The following is a 24,611-nucleotide window of genomic DNA, read 5'->3' on the forward strand; positions in this document are numbered from 1 at the left end:
GGTCATGCAATATGGTACATAAATAAAATTTACATCCTTTTTTTCCCCACAAATTGAGCTTTCTTTTGGTGGTATTTGATGGCCTGTGCGGTTTTTATTTTTTGTGCTATAAAAAAAAGGCTGACAATTTTGAGAAAAAAAAACAATATTTTGGACTTTTTGCTATTAAGCATGTCCAGTAAAAAAAAAATGCAAAAATCAAATTTAGTCATAAATTTCTGCCAAAATACATTCTGCGACATGTCTTTTCTAAAAAAAAAACCCAATACGTGTAAATTAATTGGTTTACGTGAAAGTTATAGCATTTACAAATGGCGGGAAAGATACTGGGGTTTTTAGGGTTTTTTTTATACTAATAACGGCGGCGATCAGCGAATTATGGCGGCGATCAGGGACTTATGGCAGCGACCAGCGACTTATGGCGGGACTGCGGCGGACATTCTGACATTGGGGGGTACTTATTTGGGGTCACTGACATCCCCAAAAACACTAATACAGTGATCAGTGCAAAAAAAAAAACACTGACACTGTACTAATGGCAATGGGGAGGAAGGGGTTAACTTTATTTTTCAGGGAAAGTTTATAGGAGTGAGGGGAGTGTTTTACTAGGGGGCGGGGGGTGTGCTGGACGGGACAAGGCTGATCGAGAAAGAGAAACTGTTCTTTCTCGATCAGCTCATCCTCGAGCTGACAGGGAAGTGACAGACAGCACAGCTACTGCAGCTGTGCTGTCTGTCACTGTTTGCCGCCGATCGCCGGGAGATAGCCGGTAAGGACCGGCTGTGACCCGGCGACTCACATCTGCGGCGGTGATCAGCGGGACAGATAGGGCGGCGGCGTGCCTCGCGCGCGCCCCCTAGCTGTTTACAAAACACACGTTTTAAAACGTGGTTTTGCCTGCCAGTGCTGCCCTGCCGCCGTATATCTACAGTGGCAGGGCGGCAAGTGGTTAAGAAGGGGCAAAAGGGGCAGCTGTCCTAGGCCCAGTCATTGTTGCGGGGCCCAAAGCAGCTGTCCCATACTTGCCAACTGTTCTGATTTACATTCCCTTGTTCCCAGACGTCTTTGTCTCTTTGTGTGAAGTGCTGTCACTAATGCTGGCCAGCTCTGTCCTATTGCCATGTACAGATGACTCATCTGTGCAGACTGTGTCAGCATTCACATGTAAATAACAGCGGCATTCATATGTAAAAAGCTGCTGCAATGTGGCATTCATATGTACATTATGCTCCCCCCCTCCAGGGTCCAGCCACCAACACCTCTGCTGTTGGTCAGTGTAAATTTAGCCCCTTACATTGGTGGCCAGTGTAGCAATGTATTGGTTGTTGGTGTAAAATCACCCATTACATTGGATGTCAGTGTAAATTCTTCATTACATTGGTGGTCAGTGCAAATTCCCCATTACATTGGAGGCCAGTGTAAATTTCTCTTTACATTGGTGGTAAGTGCAGAATTGCCCTTACACTGGTGATCAATGTAAATCCCCAAATCCCCCTTACATTGGCCATCAGTTTTAATCCCCCCTAACATTGGTGGTCAATGTAGAAATGTAACCTACCATCCAGCACTGCCTCTGATCCCATCCACCCCAAGCACTGCTATTGATGCCATCCCCTCAAGCACTGCCACTGATCCTTCCCGCTATTGCCACTGATCCCATCAACCCTTCCTCCTAGCACTTCCACTGATCACACCCTCCCACCCAGCACTGCCATTACTCCCAGGAGTCCTAGGATTTTCCTGCCTATTGGTGGGTCCTTCTCAGTCCATGGTGTGCAGGCAGTGGGGAGATGATGGGCTGTAACCTTCAGCAACCAAGCAGTGAGACATAATTAAGTGCCGTAACCTCTAGCAACCAATCAGTGAGTGGTTAGGATATGCAGTAACCTCTGGCAACCAATGGGTGAGCATTAATGATGTGCAGTAACCTCTAACAACCAATTAGTGAGCGTTAATATTGTGTAGTAACCTCTCGCAACCAACCAGTGACCAGTAATAATGTGCAGTAACTTCTAGCAAGCAATCAGTGAGTGGTAAAGGATGTGCAGAAACCTTTAGCAACCAATCAGCAAGCAGAATTCATGTGCTGTAACCGCTAGCAACTAATCAGTGAGCCGCAATGTGTGCTGTAACCTCTATCAACTAGTCAGTGAGCAGTAATGATATGCTGTAACCTCCCACAATCAATTGCAATTGCTGCTTGATCTGCTGCAGTAAACTGATTTTGAGTTTAGCTGCTATGTATTGTATGTCTCAAATAGGTGAAGAGTGAAATTTAATGGGGGAGGGAATGTTTGCCCAGGGTCCAATCAATATTAAAGACTGCCCGGCATTAGCCACAGTAATAAATCAACTATGCTTAATAATAGATGGCAAAACATACTAAACTCAATAGCATTTACATAGTTTTAGCTTTAATACTTTGAAACATTGGGCTTTATGTATTAAAAGCAATTGATAGATTGTTCACGTTAAAAGGGAAGTTGTACTTTGCAAGGGAATTTTCCCTAGAGTTTAGTGAATGAAGTTAAATTCTGCTGAATTCCACAATCCAATCAAGTACAAGCAAATTGCCATTATTTTTATTTTCCTTGCACATGATTGGGTATTGGGTATTCTTTGCAAAGTGAAATTGCACCACATTCACTAAGCTCTGGGGAAATTTCCCTTGTAAAGTGAACAGCCTATTTGCTTTTAGTAAATCAACCAATGTCATACAAGTGGTGTTTTTTCAGTAAGTGAAGTAAGACATCACAAAAGAAGTTTTAAGATCTCTGTAAAAGCCTACAGTTCCCTTTTAGTTTAGATACATATAATATATAAACTGTGCAGAAGATGCCCATACATCCTAAATGGGTGACTTTCCTAGTATTAATGGTCATGTGATTGCTAAAACTATTGGCATGCTTTTGTGGTACTTTAATGGGAATGTCACATTTTCCTTGCATTCCTAGGTGATTAAGTTTTCTTGTTCAAACATTTTATTAGTTTTGAAACAAAGGGGTGAAGACATTGACATTTGACAATAGACATTATGTTGGCTGTAAAGCATAGGAGAAAATATATACAGTACATATGTCTATAAAGGAAGGGGGAGAGAAAGCGTCAAACTAACAATGCAACAAAACGTAACTCATGGTATACAGAAAATATTTTAGCATAAGGTAACAATATGTCAAAGAGAGACTTGTTCAATGAGAAAAGAGACTCCCCCGCGCTATGTGGGAAGTTAGGGAGGAACCTGGGGAGGCCAGGAAGGTGATTAAGTTTTCAAACATATTTTCAATATAATAGAAAAATTCACAATGCACACTTCGTTTAGGATAACATTTTTTTTTCTTCAAGTAATGCAAGTTTACAAAAATGGCTTACAAAATAATAAAAGGAGAGAACGATATTTCAGTTGCAGCCATCAAAGGCTTGTTTACAGATGCGTGGGCTACTTGTAATCTTTGCACTGTATTGACAAAAATAATAGAATTTTCCTGGATGTTTTGGTTCTTTTCCAGTCTATTCATTTGAATAAGCTGCCTTAACACAGCTCATGTTAACACAAAAAATAAACCGCACCTTAACACTCCAGGACACCAAGGTCTGAATGGGCCATGCAGGTTGAAGATTTTAGGTGCTTTTTATGTACGATGAATTGAACTATTGCAGGATGAATTAAAATGATACCGCAGATGTCATAATTCCTTGCTTTCTTGAAAAATGTTAGTGTTCACTGCTGTCTGGTGCCTGTCCCAAGTCCTAGTAGAATAAAAAGCCAAAGTTCTTCAAGCTAGCATTGCAGAAAGTAGTTACTATAGAATTCCAAGCAGGAATCCTTGCCGCAGGGCTAAGTACATTATTAAGGACAGAAATATTGACTTATATTTTTTGTTTTAAGGAGAAAAAAATCTTTAAAAGCAGTATGTTAAGTCATATAAGATAATTCTGCACTAAAATATAAACATAGTTAGCTATGTGAAGCTGTTTTCAATATTATTATAAAAATATTAACAGAGCATTTTATCATAATTATCATTTTAATTGTTAAAATTGGAGGCTGTATTATTTTATTTTATAGACTAAGAACAAGTACAAAACAAATCCTCTTGATCATGGCAGATATGCAGGGCCCTTGCTATTTTATGTGAGTTGATCCAAGGACTCAATGTTATCTTCCTACTGTAATCGACTAATCCCCCCACCCTCATGTAATAGAGATTAACAAAGACAGACATGCTTGAAGTCAAGCTTGGGTGGCAATGATGGCTCTCTTCATAGACACAGCTGAGTGAGTGATCGTAGCCACTAAGGGATAAGGAGTGTGTTATTGGTAAGGTGCAATATACTACATTTTTGTTTTTGGGTTTAAATACACTATACCTTTGCATAGTTTTTTTTCTTTTTAAAATCATAGTAGAAGCTAGCTGAGGGGGTCTAGGTTTCTAGGACTACCAATAGTTAAAACGAAAGTTTTTTTGTATCAGCTAAATGTTTAACCTTCTTCCGCCAGTACGTAACCCTAAAATATAACTCCTAACACGCTACCCCCAAAAAATTATTGTAGCATCTACAGCAGCCTTTCTTAACCAGGGTTCCTAATTTCTCTCAAGAGAAATCTAGGGGTTCATTGAGCAATGAACAATCCCTGCTTTTCAGATAAGTAACTACTGACAGTAATCAGAAATAATCTTTACAGCTGTCTGTATGAGGGTAGTCTTCCCACTAACCCCCAATGTAAGGAGCACTCTTCCCACTGACCTCCAATGTAAGGAGCATTCTTTCTACTTCCCACTAACCCCCAATGTAAGGAGCATTCTTCCCACTAACCCCCAATGTAAGGAGTATTCTTCCCACTAACCTCCAATGTAAGGAGCATTCTTTCTACTTCCCACTAATCTCCAATGTAAGGATAATTCTTCCCACTAACCCCCAATGTAAGGAGCATTCTTCCCACTAACCTCCAATGTAAGGAGCATTCTTCCCACTAGCCTCCAATGTAAGGAGCATTCTTCCCACTAGCCTCCAATGTAAGGAGCATTCTTCCCACTGACCCCCAATGTAATGAGCTTTCTTGCCACTGATCCCCAATACAAGGATCATTCTTCCCACTGACCAGTAATGTAAAGAACATTCTTCCCACTGAACATAGCAACATTCATTCTACTGACCACCAGTATAATGGGACCTTCTTCTCTTTGACCATCAGCGTAAGGAAACACTGCAATTTTCACTGTTTGTATTTTTTTTTTTTTGGCTTTACTACTGTTTACTTAATTTTATTATCATTACTGAAAAAATGATTGTATAGAGGGGGTTTCAAATATGAAAAACACGCCACATTGCTTACTCTTTTTATTATTTTTATTTCAACCTACTGCTTATGCTAAAGTACCATGAGCTGTTAATATAGGAATCATTAGCAGGGATTTCCTTAGACTTGAAAATTATTTCCAAGGGTTCCTTCATGTTAAAAAGTCTGAGAAAGACTGCTGGAGGGCAATGGTTCTCAACCACCAGGCCACTACCCAACTTTGGGCCACAGCTTCCTTTCTGCCAGGCTGTCAAATTCACCATGTGCTGCCCCCACCAGCCATATTATTTTTGGACATTGCTGCCCTTTCTGTAATTATCTAGCCTGGACCTACAGATCTGTGGGTGGCTGTGGATAATAGCCATGTCATTTAGCTCCATCTCAGCACCACCCCAGAGCCCCTGGTACCTCGGGTGTCAGGAGTCTTGCCCTAAGTCTCTAGCACTGCAAGCAAGCTCTAAGTATTATGAGAGTAATAGAAGGCTGCTATCTGCAAACCATGCAGGGCTGAGCAGTGTTAGAAGAATGTTGCAGGGTCAATAGTTTTGGAAGAGGGTAGGATGAAGAGATGAGCAGTGCTAGAAGAATGTTGCAGGGTTAATAGTTTTGGAAGAGGGTGGGATGAAGAGATGAGCAGTGCTAGAAGAATGTTGCAGGGTCAATAGTTTTGGAAGAGGGTGGGATGAAGAGATGAGCAGTGCTAGAAGAATGTTGCAGGGTCAATAGTTTTGGAAGAGGGTGGGATGAAGAGATGAGCAGTGCTAGAAGAATGTTGCAGGGTCAATAGTTTTGGAAGAGGGTGGGATGAAGAGATGAGCAGTGTTAGAAGAATGTTGTGGGATGAATAGTTTTGGAAGAGGGTGGGATGCAGAAGTGAGCAGTGTTGAAAAATGGCAGCAGGAGATAAAGAGGTGAGTGGTGATGGAGGAGCGTTGCAGAAAATGCACAGGGGAGCAGCAGTAAAAGAGAATGGCAAGGAATTCAGAGGTAAGCAGTGTTAGAATATGGTAGCAGGCAGGGGCAGACTGACAACTCATGGGGCCCCCGGGCAATAGGGGATCATGGGGCCCGTGTGTCCTTGCCCAAACTCAAAAAATCCTATGAAAAAGGTACCAGGGGCATCTCATGGGGCCCCCTACTGACCCTGGGCCCTCAGGCAGTGCCGAGTTTCCAAATAGTCAGTCCGCACTTGGTAGCAGGGGATGCAGAAGTGAACTATGTTGGAAGAAGGTAGCAGAGAATGCAGAGTCGAGAAGCGTTGGAAGAGGATGGCAAAGGGTGCAGAAGTGAGCATTGTTTGAAGAGGGCTGCAGAGGTGAGCAGTATGTGAACTGTGCTGGAACAGTGCTGCAGAAATGAGCTTGATATTTGAAGCAAAATCACATTGTTCTATGTGAGACCATAAGTGTCCTAATATGCACACTGCCTAGGAAAACTATATTGGTTTTGGCTCAGCTTTATTTAAATTCTGTTCAGGTTTTTCCATTTTACTATTTGTACAGAACTTTTGTTTTACAAAAGGAAACATTTAGTGCAGGTTGCATCCATATAACTGGTATCACACAGCACAATGGATTTTCTAAAGCAAAGAAAGGGCACATTAGAATCTGACTATACCTCCTATGGACTACTCCTGCCTTCAGGATTGACTGAGGGCATTATCCCCTACTCCTTTGATGATTAGTCCACCATTCACTGAGTTCTAGGAAACATACACCTATAGTGTAAGAAGGAGGCTCAACCAATCAATGTATAGTATAAAGTGCACTGCTCATTACTGAGCCAGGCTGTGTGCATCTAAAAAGAAACACACAGCATGGTTTGACTCTGCCCAATGCTTCCTGCTCACTGGATTTGATCAATAGCAGCATTAGCCAACGGCTTCCATGTCTATCAATTTACCCTATGAGACCAGGGAAAAAGAGCAGGGCTGCTGCAGACAGGCACGGCACTGGAGCAATAAAAGACTCGGGTAAGTATTTGGGGTGGAGGCAAATAAACTTTTGACTTTTGAACCACTTTAATTCATCAGTGAATGCAAACAGTCCAGATTCAGAATGTCCATAAGCATTATTTCAACCAATTCCAATAGTAGGTTTAATTAATAAATGCATGCAGAGCAGGGTCCAAGCTGTTAAAATGACAGCTCATTCCGGCAGATATCACAGGGAAAACACAGCTCTTCCACTGTAATCATCAGACCTCTGTGATAGCCAGATGTTGAGCTTTGATTGGACACTGTGCTCTGTTTACAGAGGAGGCTTCATTAGTTCAGACCTGAATTAGGCCTCATGCACACTGGACAGCTTTAAATGGTTACTAAACCCACAACAGTAAAATCAGTCTGTATATGCAGTAAAGCATGGTTGTTTTACTCACTGCGGAACCTAACGGGTTAATCCTCTGCATTGTGTAAAAAGGCAGTTTGATCCTTTCTTTGCTGCCCCTCCTCTTGTTCAAATGCTCACGTCTTATCTCCTGATAAGACAGACTGAACCCGTAATCACATGCACATGCTCAGTTTAGTGTGTATTGCTAGAGAGGTTTTTTTTTGCTCAGCTGAAGTCACAAGACTACTCTAACTGCTGATGATAAAAGGTATTTAGCAGTTTATATTTACTAAAATAATTGCACTTCCATGTTGTGTGTACTGTGAGATACCAGATATAGTGAATTCAGGGTCCTGGGTTTAGTAACACTTTAATGCTGCTGTTAGGGGTGTCAAGCATTTTTGTTTCTACTTTTCAGTGCCCCTGAATGTTATCTTATGTGTCCATGCACACATAGGCATTTAGAGGCAAAAAAAACACTGACAGCGTGTCCAGGAGCAGCAGCATTTTGGCAGAAAAATGCTTGACATGCTTAATCACACCTATATGCTTTACATGTGTTTACAAGCGTCAAGTGTTTGTTTCTGCCAAAATGCTGCTGCCAGAAGGAAAGACATCTAGGAAAGATGGCCAACCATCCAGCGTGCATGAGGCCTTAGAGGGGATCTTCAGTCAGTGACGTATACAGTGCAATTTATATATTGTACCTACCTCCCTGAGGGAAGATTTCCAGCACCAAATTCCTTTGCAGTTGTAAAATGTTATGTAGCGGAATGCCAAGAGCTGCAAGAGAAACTGATGAACTGTTGAACAATGTGAATGTTTATCACAATACACCATGTCCTTTAGGAACAGCAACATTTCACCATGCCCTCCAATCACTTTTGCACCATGGTGCAGTTTGCATGGTTTATTTTTGAAACCACAGTAATATGCCCTTACCATGAAAGGGCTAGTTAGTAGTGATTGCTGTTAGGGCAAAGGTTTCCAATCCACCCTTGTACTGGCATGAGCAACAAAGAACCTGCACTGTATGTGAAAATCCCAGTAGGTCAGCAGTTTTTGAAATACTCAGACCAGCTGTCTGGCACCAACAACCATGCCACGTTCCAAGTCACTTAAATCCCCATTCTTCCCCATTCTGATGCTCGGTTTGAACTTCAGCAAGTTGTGTTCACCACATCTAGATGCCTAAATGCATTGAGTTGCTGCCATGTGATTGGCTGATTAGTAATTTGTGTTACTAAGCAATTGAACAGGTGTACCTAGTAAAGTGAACGTCTATAAGGGACTGTGTGTTAATGCTAATGACAGACTGCAACATATATGCACATTGTTTTCATGCTTACAAGTAAAATCCTTTGTAGATTGTCTCATAAATAACTATTTCATATAGAAAAGGTGCAGAAACTGTATAATGCTTAGTTTGCCACTGTAGGATGTTTACAGAACTCAGATCACCCACCAATTTCAAATGTAGTACACCTAAATACTGAAAATGTTAATTATTCTCCGTGTTCTAGGTGCTGTAACAGATAGCTGGCGGGAAAAAAAGACAACTGCACAGTAAGTCACCCAAAAATACTATTTGGTTTTCATAGTTGCCGTTTTGCTTCAGTTTAGGAAGAAAATTAAAAGCATATCCACTGTCCTTTTTAAGTTCCATCATTTTTAATGAATCTACTGTTTGGTAGTTAGTTTGCTTTAAATGTTCAGAGAGAATATACTAAATAATTATAGCTTTAGAGTGAACTTTATTTTATTACTCCCTCATAGACTCATAAAATATTAAAACTGTACCGATGATCCTGATAAAGTGTGTGATTGGCTTGTTTCCTTGCATTCTTTAGACATGACTAATACCTTGCTACAAATAAGCTAAGATTTACTGTATATCCCTAGCTCAAGTGACTTTTTAAAAAAAACAATCTCCAACTAATTGCCACAACTGTATCTTAAATGGGTCTCATGGATTAGTTAGGAATCTTCTCAATGTCTGACTTAGCCAAAGGACGTCAGGAAAATAATTATGCATACCATTCTAAGCAAAGCTCTTCATTCCTCTCTCTCTGTATGACCCTATACCTTTATTACCACTGCATTGTACAACCTCAGGGAATTGCTAGACATAAATGCTGAGTGTTCATAGAGCAACAAAAGCTCAGTGTGGAGTTATAACAAGCAGTTTAAGTGGTTGTGAAGGCTGAAGGGTTTTTACCTTCATGCATTATGCATGAAGGTAAAACACTTTCTGTGTGCAGCATCCCCCCCAGCCCCCCCCCTAATACTCACCTAAGCCCTCTCTCGATCCAGTGGTGTGCACATGGAGTCTCGGCTATCCCAGGACTCCCTCTCCTCATTAGCTGAGACAGCAGCGGAATTCCATTGGCTCCCGCTGCTCTCAATCACAACAAGTGAGCCAATGAGAAAAGTGAGGGGCGACGCCAAGTCGTGACTCCTGGTGTGAATGGACACACGGAGCAGTGGCTGGGGAGTACACATGCTCGCGTGCCCCCATAGCAAGCTGCTTGATGTGGGGGCACCCGACAGAAGGGAGGGGCCAGGAGTGCTGGAGGGGGACCTAAAAAGAGCAGGAACCGGGCTGCTCTGTGCAAAACCACACAGCAGGTAAGCATGACATATTTGTTATTTTTTTCTTTAAAAATGTAACCCTTTAGAATCACTTTAAATATTCAGCATAGCTTTGAGCTGGAAAATTTGATTTGGGCTGTGACAGAACTATATAGAGTCTACACATCCAGAGAAATCAAAGAGCATCACTAAGCAGAAAATAAAAGGCTCTAATGACATTGACAGCATGACAAGATAAGAGGGTTGGTAAAACGTAGAAGAGGAGTTGAGTTAAAAAATTCATTGAAAATAAGACTGAGGAATTATAATGGAACAAAGTTGCCTGTCATTATAAAACTCACTACATCAACGAGACTTTTTCAGCTGCACTTGTGCAGTGAAAGGATTATTACTTTTTAAAGATGAATTCCAGGTATAGATATTGTTATAATGCTATATTGGTCCAGCTTGCATATACCATAAATGGCCATTTCCTCTGGAAGCTGGAATCAATGTAGTAGGCACTGCTACTACAGTAATCTAGACTGCTACACCCCCATGCTGAGGGTATATGACATGGTATGGTTTATGAGGGGAGGGTGCACACACTCATCACCCCATCCCTGGATTCCCAGCCATTAAATGAATGGGGCTGGATGACATCCCTGGTTTATCAGGACTCCAGCACCTGCTGCTTCCTTAGCCTTGATAGGGGAAGAAGGTAGCTAGCTATCATATATGGTAGTGCGGGAAAACCCACTACTACAGTTGCAAGAAAAAGTATGTGAACCCCTTGGGATTACGTGGAGTTTTGCATGAATTGGGCATAAAATGTGCTCTGAACGTCATCTAAGTCACAACAATAGAAGAACACAGTCTGCTGAACATAATACTACACAAACATTAGATGTTGCCATGGTTTAATTGCACATAACATGTAAAAATTCACAGTGCTGGGAGGAAAAAGTATGTGAGGCCCTAGCTTAATGACTTTTACCAGAGCTAATTGGAGCCAGGAGTGAGCCAACCTTGACTCCAATCAGTGTGATGATATTGGATGTGTTGCTGACAGCTGTCCTGCTCTTAAAAAACACACACCTGGTTTGGGTTTACTGGTTTCAAGAAGCACTGTCTGATGTGAACCATGCCTCGCAGAAAAGAGCTCTCAGAAGACCTACGATCAAGAATTGTTGACTTGCATGAAGCTGGAAAGGGTTACAAAAGTATCTCCAAAAGCCTTGATGTTCATGTGTCCACGGTAAGACAGACTGTCTACAAATGGAGAAAGTTTAGCACTGTTGCTACTCTCCCTAGGTGGGGTCGTCCTGTAAAAATGATTGCAAGAGCACAGCGCAGAATGCTGCATGAGGTAAAGAAGAATCCCAGAGTGTCAGCTAAAGACCTACAGAAATCTCTGGCACATGCTAACATTTTTGTTGATACATCTACAATAAGGAAAACATTAAACAAGAATGGAGTACATGGGAGGTCACCACGGAGGAAGCCATTGCTGTCTAAAAAGAATATTGCAGCACGTTTGAAGTTTGCAAAAGAGCACCTGGATGTTCCACAGCACTACTGGCAAAATATACTGTGGACAGATGAAACCAAGATTGAGTTGTTTGGGAAGAACACACAACACTATGTGTGGAGAAAAAAAGGCACAGCACACCAACATCAAAACCTCATCCCCACTGTAAAACATGGTGGAGGGAGCATCATGGTTTGGGGCTGCTTTGCTGCCTCAGGGCCTGGACGGATTGTTGTCATTGATGGGAAAATGAATTCCAGAGTTTATCAAGACATTTTGCAGGAAAACGTACGACCATCTGTCCGCCAACTGAAGCTCCGCAGAGGATGGGTGATGAAACAGGACAATGACCCAAAGCATACAAGTAATTCAACAAAACAATGGCTGCAACAGCACAGAATACGCCTTCTGGAGTGGCCCAGTCAGAGTCCTGACTTCAACCCAATTGAAATGCTGTGGCATGACCTTAAGAGAGCGATTCACACCAGACATCCCAAGAATATTGCTACACTGAAACAGTTTTGTGAAGAGGAGTGGTGCAAAATTACTCCAGATCGTTGTGCAGGTCTGATCTGCAACTACAGGAAAAGTTTGGTTGAGGTTATTGCTGCCAAAGGAGGGTCAACCAGTTATTAAGTCCAAAGGTTCACATACTTTTTCCTTCCTGCACTGTGAATGTTTACATGTTATGTGCAATTAAACCATGGTAACATCTAATGTTTGTGTAGTATTATGTTCAGCAGACTGTGTTCTTCTATTGTTGCGACTTAGATGACGTTCAGAGCACATTTTATGCCCAATTCATGCAAAACTCCACGTAATACCAAGGGGTTCACATACTTTTTCTTGCAACTGTATATATGAAGTTTGACTCCTTCTGAACTTGCTCACAGTCTGATGTTTGGACAAATGCCCCAACAAGCAAAGCTCAGTCCACATCTGTTTTCAGACTGAACTTGGAGCTCATCTGTAATTAGCAGATTCAGAGGTCAAGTGGTTGAAGTTGCATGGAGATCTCAACCTTTACCTATTGATTATTTATTGTTAGAGGGCCTCATTGTGATTAACATTTTAAAAATGGTTGTAAACATCTAACATGTAAAATGAACAAAGCATATCATTTTATAGTGTGTACTAGCTTCAATCCAAAGCACTGAATGTGATTTCTGTCTGCAATCTAGTTCCTCTGCTATCTGCATAAGTAATTTCTGAGAGACTGTGCCAACTCCAAGGGAGCAAGGGGAATTGGGAAGGTGAACGCTAGGACACATTCTGAGATTGACAGCCTCAGCTGTGCATGTTTGTCTATGAGACTATATAGTGGGAGGTGTGTCCCTTCCCTCCACTCAGATGTCAGATTACACTCGCCTCTCCTCTCTCTGCTGTGCAGTGTGTCACATAAGATCCCCACCCCCTGCATCTGGAAGCTCAGAAATGCAGTGTAAATTCTGGGTTTTAAATGGATGTAGAGAAGAGATGGCTACAGATAAACAGGGACAACCTATGTAGGAGGATTTGTTTCATCTCTGTGTATCACCTGAGGCCATTCACTTCACTGGGTACATGTATGGGTTTACAACCACTTTTAGCTGCCCATATATCTGTAACTATTGATTGTTTTTACATGCAGGTTTGGCTGAAAGTGACCAATGTTTTATATGTTTAACCACCTCCTGCCCGCCATATAGTAATATGACAGACACAAGGTGGTTCTCTCGTTCTGGGAGGACGTCATATGACGTCCTTCCATTCTAACCACGCATGCGCGGCTCGCGGAGCGTGCAGCGCAGCGATTGGTGGTGCACTGTGTCCCTCGGACACAGCGGATCACCGATCCATGGAAAGAGCCGAAGATGTCAGCTCGGTCATGTGATCAACTGTGTCCAATCACAGCTGATCATATGTAAACAGGGAAATGCCGGTTATTGGCATATCTCTCCCCACGAGCTGTCACGCTGACAGCTCAAGAGGAGAGGAGAGCCTCTTAGAGATCTTTTAATGAATCTAAAAAAAAATCTGTTTATTGAAGGACTTTGGTTTATCTTTCTTAAGAGGTTTTAATAGGTCGCTACACATTGTTACAGTTAAAAGCTCATGGAAAGAGATCCCGACATTGAATCTTTTGGGGAAGATTTATGGTTTAAGCTAAATGACTATGTCTGGAATGTCTTTCAGTTCCAGAAAACTGCAAATTTACACTTGCCTGCTGTTTAACAATTATGAGCCATTCTCAAAATTCCACAGGGAATTCACATACTAAACAACAAATGCTTTAACCATTTAAGCTCCAGAAGGTTTTACCTCCTTCATGACCAGAGCATTTTTTGCTATTCAGCACAGCACTACTTTAACTGACAATTGCTTGGTCACCCAAATAAAATATATACTGTATCATTTTTTTCATACAAATGGAACTTTCTCTTAGTGGTATTTGATCATCACTTTGTTTTTTTCTCTTTTATGATATAAACAAAAAAAGACCGAAAAGTTTGAAAAAACACAATTATTTTCTACTTTCTGTTATATAACATAAAAAAAGTTAAAAAAAATAGAATCTCTTCATAAATTTAGGCCAAAGTGTATTATACTACAGGCCTTTGGTAAGAAAGGAAATCCTAGTAAGTGTATACTTTGGTGTTAATAAAATGAACAACAGGTGCACTAGATGGGCAACAATGAGACGACCTCCAAAGCAGGAATGGTTTTACAGGTGAAGGCCACTGACATTTTTTTCCCTACTCATCTTTTCTGACTGTTTTTCACTAGTTTTGTATTTGGCTAGGGTCAGTGTCACTACTGGTAGCATGAGGCGATACCTGGACCATACAGAGGTTAACCAGGCAGTCCAACTCCTCCATGATGGCACATCATTACGTGCCATTGCCAGAAGGTTTGCTGTATCTCCCAGAGCATGGAGCAGTCTCAAGAGCATGGAGGAGATTCCTGGAGACAGACAGCTACTCTAGGAGAGCTGGACAGGACTGCAGAAGGTCCTTAACCCATCAGCAGGACCGGTATCTGCTCCTTTGTGCAGGGAGGAACAGGATGAGTACTACCAGAGCCCTACAAAATGACCTCCAGCAGGCCACTGGTATGATCAAACAATCAGAAACAGACTTCATGAATGTAGCCTGGGGGCCCGACATCCTCTAGTGGGCCCTGTACTCACTGCCCAACACCATAGAGCTTGATTGGCATTTGCCATTGAACACCAGAATAGGCAGGTCTGCCACTGGTGCCCTGTGCTTTTCACAGATGAGAGCATGTTCACCCTGAGCACATGTGACAGACGTGAAAGGGTCCAGAGAAGCCATGGAGAACATTATGCTGCCTGTAACATCATTCAGCATGACTGTTTTGGTGGTGGGACTGTGATGATCTGGGGAGACATATCCATGGTGGGATGCACAGACCTCTACAGGCTAGACAATGGCACCCTAACTGCCATTAGGTATCGGGATGAAATCCTTGGACCCATTGTCAGACCCTACGCTGGTACAGTGGGTCCTGGGTTCCTCCTGGTGCATGACAATACCCGGCCTCATGTGGTGAGAGTGTGCAGGCAGTTCCTGGAGGATGAAGGAATTGATACCATTGAATGGCCCCCACGCTTGCCGGACCTAAATCCAATAGAACACCTCTGGGATATCATGTTTTGGTCCATCCGATGCCGCCAGGTTGCACATCATCCAGGACCTACATATGCTCTGGTCCAGATCTCGGAGGAAATACCCCAAGACACCATCTATCGTCTCATTAGGAGTATGCCCCAACATTGTCAGACATGCATACAAGCACGTGGGTGCCATACAAACTACTGAGTACCATTTTGAGTTGCTGCAATGAAATTTAAGCAAAATGGACTAGCTTGCTGCATCATTTTTTTTGATTTTTGGGGTGTCTTTGAATTCAGTCCTCTGTATGTTGATAATTTGCATTTCCATCAAATGATGGAGCATTTTTACATTCCTAACACATTACCCAGTCCATATCAGTATAGATATCCAGCATGATATTTTTCCACATTGAGATCTGATGTGTTTTCAAAGTGTTCCTTTAATTTGTTTGAGCAGTGTATGTAGACACTGTCGGAGATCGCCGCGCCGCTGGGCTCGGCGCAGGCGCAGTACACCTCCCTGTACGCGGGCGCCGGGACTTGGCCGACCGCGGCAACCAGGTTCGCGCATGCGCAGTAGAGACCATGGGCGCGTGCCTGGCACCAATGACAGCGCAGGGCGGGATATTTAAACGGCCCTGAGCTGTCATTCAGTGCCTTTTGGTCTCTTGTATCCTGTGAACCTGTGAACCTGTTTAAAGTAAGTTGCTGACCCGGATTGTGCCCTGACCTTGCGGTTTTCTCCTGTTCTTGACCCTTGCTTGCCTGACCTCTCTCCTGAATGCCCCCTATTGGATCTGACCTGCTGTTGCTGACCTGGCGTGTGACCCGACTATTCTTTGCCCGCTGCTCTGTACCGCACCGTCCCCATAGTTACCGACCCGGCTTGTATGACCTTGCACTTGCTCAGCCATCCATCCATCCGTCCCTCTCAACGGGGTCTCCAGACCTCCTCATACCTGGCTCTCTCCCGTGGGAGCCCCTGGCGAATACCCCTACCACTGACGGGTGTCCTCAGTAGTCACGACCTGGTCCTGGGGTACTCCAAGTCCATCCCCACCATCAGGGGCCCTGGTGAACAAGTACTCTGGGGCTTAAACTCCGTGCGCTGGGAACATCCGATCAGTGGAGTGCTAGTGGTACCGCCGGGCGGTCCCTTACAGTACCAAAAGGCCATGACTGAGCCTAGAGGAGGGCCCTCCCCGCTAGAGGAAATTTGCAGGCACCTAGCTAATTTGACACAGGCCGTAACGGCCCTGCAGGACAGATGCATGCAGCTGGAGAATCGCCTCCAGACTGGCTCTATTTCTGACCCTGCCCCACAGGCCCCGGTTTCGGCACCCCCGGCCCTGGTAGCTCAGGAGCCAGTCTCAGGGGCTTCCGCCCCGCTCCCTATGGTGGAACCCCGAGTACCCTTACCGGAGCGTTTTCACGGGGACCGCACACGCTTCCGGTCATTCCGTGATTCCTGTCTCTTGTTCTTTGAGCTACAACCCCGTACCTTCCTGACTGAAAATGTGAAGGTAGGATTCATTATTTCACTATTACAGGGTGAACCCCAGGATTGGGCCCACCGGCTAAGGGGAAACAATGATCCTCATCTGGGATCGGTCAATAGTTTTTTTGAAGCAATGGCCATCTTGTATGATGACCCACAGTGGGCAGCCTCTGCCGAAGCGACCTTATATGCGCTCCGGCAGGGCCGGCGGGCGGCAGAGGAATACGCCTCTGATTTCAGGCGGTGGATGGGGGACACACGCTGGAACGAGTTCACTCTATTGCACCAGTTCCGCATGGGGCTCTCCGATCCCTTGAAAGATGAGCTGGCCCGGGTGGAGGTTCCCGAGTCTCTAGAAGACCTTATTGCCCTGACAATTAAGATTGACCGAAGACTGCGGGAACGCAGGCTTGAGAGGTCCGGCCAGGGTCGCGGAAATACCTGGGGTCCATTCTTAGGCCCTAGCCCATCAACCCGACAAAGCATCCAGAACCCACCACCAGGAGATGTTCCGGAACCTATGCAGCTAGGTCTGGCACGGCCTAAATTATCACCGGAGGAACGCCAGCGCAGACGAGCCCAGAACCTCTGCCTTTACTGCGGTGAAGCTGGTCATATGGTGCGATCCTGCCCTCAGAAAATGAGTAAGTGCACCCATTTTTCTTCCTTGTCTATTAGCAATACCTGTCCTTCGCAATACTTAGTAGTGCCCCTCTCCTTTCAGCTTCCAGAAAAGACCGTGGAGGTGACAGCCATAGTTGATTCGGGGGCATGCAGCTGTTTCCTGGATTTAGAGTTTGCTCACCAGCAGGGTATCCCTCTCCAACACAGACAGAAGGGCTTCAACATCTTTTTGGCCGATGGTTCCCAGATAAAATCGGGGGTAGTTAATCAGGAAACTCCCCCCATTGCCACTATCATTGCCAACCAGCACCAGGAATTCCTCCGCCTGGACGCTATTGCATCGCCTCTTTTCCCAGTCATTCTGGGGCTCCCATGGTTACGGGCCCACAACCCCCAGATTGACTGGGAAACCGGGTCAATCTCGTTCCCTTCCCCATACTGTCGGGAACATTGTCGCACTTCGGGCCCCGCAGGGCCCCGAGTTCTCCTTTGCTCTGAATGAGACTCCGATTTGAAACAGGTTATTCCCGCAGCCTATCATGGGTTCCTGGACGTGTTCAATAAGCGGGGAGCCGATACCCTGCCCCCCCACCGCCCGTATGACTGTCCAATCGACCTGTTACCAGGCTTTGAAATCCCTTTTGGGGGAATTTTCCCCCTATCGGAGCTTGAATTGGGGGCCCTAAAGGAATATATCGAGGACAGCCTCCAGAAGGGATTCATCCGCCCCTCCACTTCTCCAGCAGGAGCGGGAATCTTCTTTGTGGAGAAAAAAGACAAAACCCTGAGACCTTGTATCGACTACCGGGAGCTGAACAGGGTCACGATCAAAAATCGTTACCCATTGCCATTGGTACCAGAACTGTTTCAGAGCCTAAAGGCTGCGGTTATATTCACAAAGCTTGATTTAAGGGGGGCCTATAACCTGGTACGCATAAGAGAGGGGGACGAGTGGAAAACGGCTTTCCGTACCCGGTTTGGCCACTTTGAATACCTGGTCATGCCATTTGGGCTGTGCAATGCACCAGCCACCTTCCAACATTTCGTGAACGACATCTTCAGGGATTTTTTGGATGTCTTCGTTATCTTCTACTTGGACGACATACTAATTTTTTCACCCTCTCTAGAGGATCATAGGATACATGTGGCAAAGGTATTGGGGCGGTTGCGGCAGCATGGGTTATATGCTAAGGCGGAGAAATGTTGCTTCGAGCAATCTAGCATCACGTTTCTAGGCCTGATTATCTCCACTGCGGGGGTCGCGATGGACCCCCAGAAGGTCTCTGCAATTTTAGATTGGCCTGAACCCACGGACAAAAAAGGTGTCCAACGGTTTATAGGGTTCGCAAACTTTTATCGGACGTTCATCAAGAACTTCTCGGGTCTGGTCTCCCCCATTACTCAACTAACCAAACTTGGAACCCGGTTCAAATGGACACCGGAGGCTCAAGAAGCTTTCGAAGCTCTGAAAAAGCTATTTACCTCGGCACCCATCCTGGGCCACCCGGACGCGGCCCTGCCCTACATCTTGGAGGTAGATGCATCGGAGAATGTGGTAGGATCCATCCTGTCTCAGCGGAAAGGCACCAAAGAGTTACTCCATCCCGTAGCATTCTTCTCGAGGAAACTCACCTCAGCGGAGAAGAATTACGATATCAGTGATCGAGAGCTGCTGGCTATCAAAGCAGCGCTAGAGGAATGGAGGTACCTGCTGGAAGGTGCCTCACACCCCATATTGATTTTCACAGACCACAAGAATCTGGAATATCTGAGGACTGCCAAGCGTCTACGCCCACGGCAGGCAAGATGGGCCCTGTTCTTTTCCAGATTTAATTTTCACATTACTTACAGGCCCGGATCTAAAAATACGAAGCCCGACGCGCTATCTCGTATGTATGAGGACTCCGAAGAAGAACTGGTACCCAACACTATCTTGTCTTCAGGGAACTTCTTGGCGCTCCAGACGGACCTTCGCTCCAAGTTAATAGAAGCATCTACGGCCACACCAACCCCAGTTGGGGTATCCCTCCAGAACAAGGGGGGACTCCTGTGGAAGGAAGATTCAATCGTGGTACCTGAGGAAGTCCGGACCCTGGTTTTGGGGCATTGCCACGATCACCCGCTGGCAGGTCACTTTGGCCCAGTCAAGACTCTGGAGCTTCTCCGGCGCTCTTTTTGGTGGCCAAACATAGCTAAGGATTGCAAGCGCTATGTGAGATCCTGTACCATCTGCCAGAAGAGCAAACCATCGAGGAGCAAAGCCTGGGGGCTGTTGCGACCTTTTCCGATTCCCGAACGGCCTTGGCAGAGGATCGCGATGGACTTCATAGTCGAGCTCCCACCGTCGCAAGACCACACAGCAATTCTGGTGGTCATTGATCGCCTATCCAAAATGGCTCACTTCGTGCCACTAAGGAAGACTCCGTCAGCAGCCGAGACGGCGCGAATATTTATCCGGGAGATCGTTAATGTCAGGAATCTAGGAATGACCAGAAAGGTGTGGACTGACACGGGGAAACGCAGGTCTCAGGTACAGTATAATACAGTTATTATTAGCCACCCAGATATATATATATATATAAAACGCACAGTGAGCAAACCAACCTTCCACTAATCTTTAGGAGGTGCAGGAACACAGGCGTAGTCAGGGCTGGAGAGGTGGAATGGTCAGGCCGGCCGTAGGGTTCTGTAACGACTGCCTGGTGGTACCTCTAGCGGTCCTCAGGGCAGGATTCCCCAGGGCGCGGAGTCTAAGCCCCAGTCTGCCTTTTCACCAGAGCCCCTGATGGTGGGGATGGACTTGGCGCAGGACTGAGACCAGGTCGCGGCCCCTGAGTACACCTGCTAGTGGTAGAGGGATCCGCCAGAGGTATGTGCAGGTATGGCTGGATCCATGCAGGATGGATGGATGGCAGAGTAGTTAGCGTGGTCAGACAAGCCGGGTCGGTAACGGTGGAGGCAGATCAGTACAGAGCAGCAGGCAAAGAGTAAACGGGTCACAAGCCAAGGTACAGCAACAGGAGGTCAAACAGCATAGGAGTAGGCAGAAGAATAGTCAGGGATGAGCCAGTAGTCAGAACAGGAGACGGTCAACAGAGATCAGGATCAAGCCGGGTCAGCAACGAAGCAGGAACACAGGGTACAGGTACAGAGGCTCATGGGAAAACATACACCAAGACCCAGAGCACAGGCCTGGTCATGCCTTATATACACCTTTCTGTAATCAGCCCCAGGTTTGGCTGATTGTGAGCTTCTGGCTGCTAAGAGCACCCGCTGGTCAGCTCTGGTACTGCAGCCCACATGGCAGGTGAGTCCCACCACCAGTGCTGAGTCCATTGCTGAGAGCACCCGCTGGTCAGCTCTGGTACTGCAGCCCACACGGCAGGCGAGTCCCACCACCAGTGCTGAGTCCATTCCTGACAGTACCCCCCCCTCAAGGAGCGGCCTCAGGACGCTCCAGACAGTCCTTAGTGGGCAAAATGTTCCACCACCCGGGTCAGGTAACTGGCTGAATATCCAACTGCCGGAGTAAACCGGCTGGCTGGGTTTCCTGCTGGTAGACTTCTCTTTGTGTAGGAGAACCCAGGAAGGCAGGTCACTGGGCACAGGATTTCCAGGAGTAGGCTGGGAATCAGTTATTGGCCAGTTTAGCTGGACATCAGGGGCTGGCATGTCGGGCTGTGCAGCGGGCAGAGGCACGTCAGCGGGCACCGAGTCATCTGGCACGACAGCGGGTACCGAGTCACCGGGCACGTCAGCGGGCACCAAGCCATCTATCAGAACCGCGGGCACAGAGCCACCTGGCAAGTCAGCGGGCACCGAGTCACCGGGCATGTCAGCGGGCACCGAGCCATCTAGCAGAACCGCGGGCACAGAGTCACCTGGCAAGTCAGCAGGCACCGAGTCACCGGGCATGTCAGCGGGCACCGAGTCACCGGGCATGTCAGCGAGCACCGAGTCACCGGGCATGTCAGCGGGCACCGAGCCATCTAGCAGAACCGCGGATACCGGGTCACCAAGCTCGACAACAGGCACCAAATTAACTGGCACAACAGTGGGCACTGAATCAACTGGCACGACAGCGGGCACCAAGTCATCAGGCATCAGGTCATGTGGTTCAACAGCGGGCACTGGGTCCTCAGGCATCAGGTCATCTGGCTCGACAGCGGGCACCGAGTCAACTGGCACGACAGCGGGCACCGAGTCATCAGGCATCAAGTCATCCGGCTCGACAGCGGGCACCGAGTCAACTGGCATGACAGTGGGCACCGAGTCAACTGGCACCGAGACAACTGGCATGACAGCGGGCACCGAGTCAACTGGCACGACAGTGGGCACCGAGTCAACTGGCACCGAGTCAACTGGTACAACAGCGAGGCACCAAGTCAACGGGCACTACAGCGGGCACCGAATCATCAGGCATCAAGTCATCTGGCTCGACAGCGGGCACCGAATCAACTGGCATGACAGTGGGCACCGAGTCAACTGGCACCGAGTCAACTGGCACGACAGCGGGCACCGAGTCAACTGGCACGACAGCGGGCACCGAGTCAGCTGGCACGACAACGGGCACCGAGTCAGCTGGCACGACAACGGGCACCGAATCATCAGGCATCAAGTCATCTGGCTCGACAGCGGGCACCGAGTCAACTGGCACCGAGTCAACTGGTACGACAGCGGGCACCGAGTCAACTGGTACGACAGCGGGCACCGAGTCAACTGGCACGACAGCGGGCACCGAGTCAACTGGCACGACAGCGGGCACCGAGTCAACTGGCACGACAGCGGGCACCGAGTCAACTGGCACGACAGCGGGCACCGAATCATCAGGCATCAAGTCATCTGGCTCGACAGCGGGCACCGAGTCAACTGGCACCGAGTCAACTGGTACGACAGCGGGCACCGAGTCAACTGGTACGACAGCGGGTACCGAGTCAACGGGCACGACAGCGGGTACCGAGTCAACGGGCATCAAGTCATCTGGCTTGACAGCGGGCACCGAGTCGACCGGCACGATGGTACAGCGAGTGGGAGCAGGGTACTGACATGTGGTAGATAGCAGGGTATACTGGGCTGTCCCTGGGGGGGCTGTCACTGGGGGTGCTGTCGGGAATGCAGGAAAAGAGCTTTGAGCAGAGGAATGATGAGAAGCAGGACTGGTTCGTTGCAAGCTGATAGAGGCTGGGTGTAACAAGTCTGACCATGTCTGCAGTAAGGGTTGGACAACGCTCAGCTTATACAAGGCCTGTCTGGTCAAAGATTGCACTGCGTTTATACACTTCTTTAGCACATGTGGTGAACATGCTGAATAATGCTCCAAGAAGCAATCCGGATCATCCTCCAACAACCATACCAGTGATATTATTTGACTAGCCCTGAATGGAGGAAGAAATTCATCCCTGCTTTCAGGTGTACTAGATGAAGCCAACTCAACACAAGCCTAAATCAATGGTTGCACCTCAGAGAGCTCTAGGTCCTGACCTACTAGGGAATGAGCGACCCGTATGCACTCTAGTAGCTGATCCCTGGTATACTCCCGCAGAATCTGATAGGCATATTCTCTGTCATCAAAGACTAGCATAGACAAATATATAACCTCATCAGGATGCATTCTTCACAACAAGTCAAGATGGCTTCCCTGTGCAGCCACTTCTGGTCAGGAAAGGCCTTGGTGTGATGTCAGGAATCTAGGAATGACCAGAAAGGTGTGGACTGACACGGGGAAACGCAGGTCTCAGGTACAGTATAATACAGTTATTATTAGCCACCCAGATATATATATATATATAAAACGCACAGTGAGCAAACCAACCTTCCACTAATCTTTAGGAGGTGCAGGAACACAGGCGTAGTCAGGGCTGGAGAGGTGGAATGGTCAGGCCGGCCGTAGGGTTCTGTAACGACTGCCTGGTGGTACCTCTAGCGGTCCTCAGGGCAGGATTCCCCAGGGCGCGGAGTCTAAGCCCCAGTCTGCCTTTTCACCAGAGCCCCTGATGGTGGGGATGGACTTGGCGCAGGACTAAGACCAGGTCGCGGCCCCTGAGTACACCTGCTAGTGGTAGAGGGATCCGCCAGAGGTATGTGCAGGTACGGCTGGATCCGTGCAGGATGGATGGATGGCAGAGTAGTTAGCGTGGTCAGACAAGCCGGGTCGGTAACGGTGGAGGCAGATCAGTACAGAGCAGCAGGCAAAGAGTAAACGGGTCACAAGCCAAGGTACAGCAACAGGAGGTCAAACAGCATAGGAGTAGGCAGAAGAATAGTCAGGGATGAGCCAGTAGTCAGAACAGGAGACGGTCAACAGAGATCAGGATCAAGCCGGGTCAGCAACGAAGCAGGAACACAGGGTACAGGTACAGAGGCTCATGGGAAAACATACACCAAGACCCAGAGCACAGGCCTGGTCATGCCTTATATACACCTTTCTGTAATCAGCCCCAGGTTTGGCTGATTGTGAGCTTCTGGCTGCTAAGAGCACCCGCTGGTCAGCTCTGGTACTGCAGCCCACATGGCAGGTGAGTCCCACCACCAGTGCTGAGTCCATTGCTGAGAGCACCCGCTGGTCAGCTCTGGTACTGCAGCCCACATGGCAGGCGAGTCCCACCACCAGTGCTGAGTCCATTCCTGACAGTTAGACTTCATGGAGTACCTGAGGACATTGTCTCTGATCGAGGGGTCCAGTTTACATCTAAGTTTTGGAGGGCTCTGTGCAAGGCCCTGGACATCAAGTTGTCCCTCTCCTCCGTGTTCCACCCTCAGACCAACGGTCAGACCGAGAGGACGAACCAGACCCTGGAGCAATACTTGCGTTGCTACACGTCTTTCCTGCAGGATGACTGGTTGTCACTCTTACCCCTGGCGGAGTTCGCTTATAACAACGCAAGCCATTCGGCAACGGGGCAGTCCCCATTCTTTTCGAATTATGGGTTTCACCCTGTCTTTCTCCCTGATTTGGTCTCTGAATGCCCAGTTCCAGCAACGCAGGATGCGTTGACCTTCTTCTCCGCTAATAACAAAATACTCCAGGAAGCCATCGCTCGGGCTCAAGAGGACAATAAGAAGGAGTTTAACAAGAAACGAAGAGGGGATTTGGCGTTGCGGCCTGGGCAGAAGGTGTGGTTGGCCACAACCAACTTAAA

The 24,611-nt window shown here is 46.7% G+C and overlaps 1 protein-coding gene across 1 annotated transcript in view; it reads left to right on the forward strand.

Annotated features, from left to right (window-relative positions):
• Positions 1–24,611, forward strand: part of SUSD1 (sushi domain containing 1) — a 259,310-nt gene that overhangs the window by 227,773 nt on the left and 6,926 nt on the right. The window contains exon 23 of the mRNA XM_089670946.1: positions 9,156–9,198. Coding sequence (XP_089527072.1) covers positions 9,156–9,171 — 16 coding nt within the window. The 3' untranslated portion in view covers positions 9,172–9,198. The remainder of the gene's footprint in view (positions 1–9,155; positions 9,199–24,611) is intronic.

This window comes from Staurois parvus, unplaced genomic scaffold (assembly GCF_062004578.1).
Source record: "Staurois parvus isolate SC_StPar_1 unplaced genomic scaffold, SC_StPar_1.0 ptg000096l, whole genome shotgun sequence".
Taxonomy (NCBI): Eukaryota; Metazoa; Chordata; class Amphibia; order Anura; family Ranidae; genus Staurois; species Staurois parvus.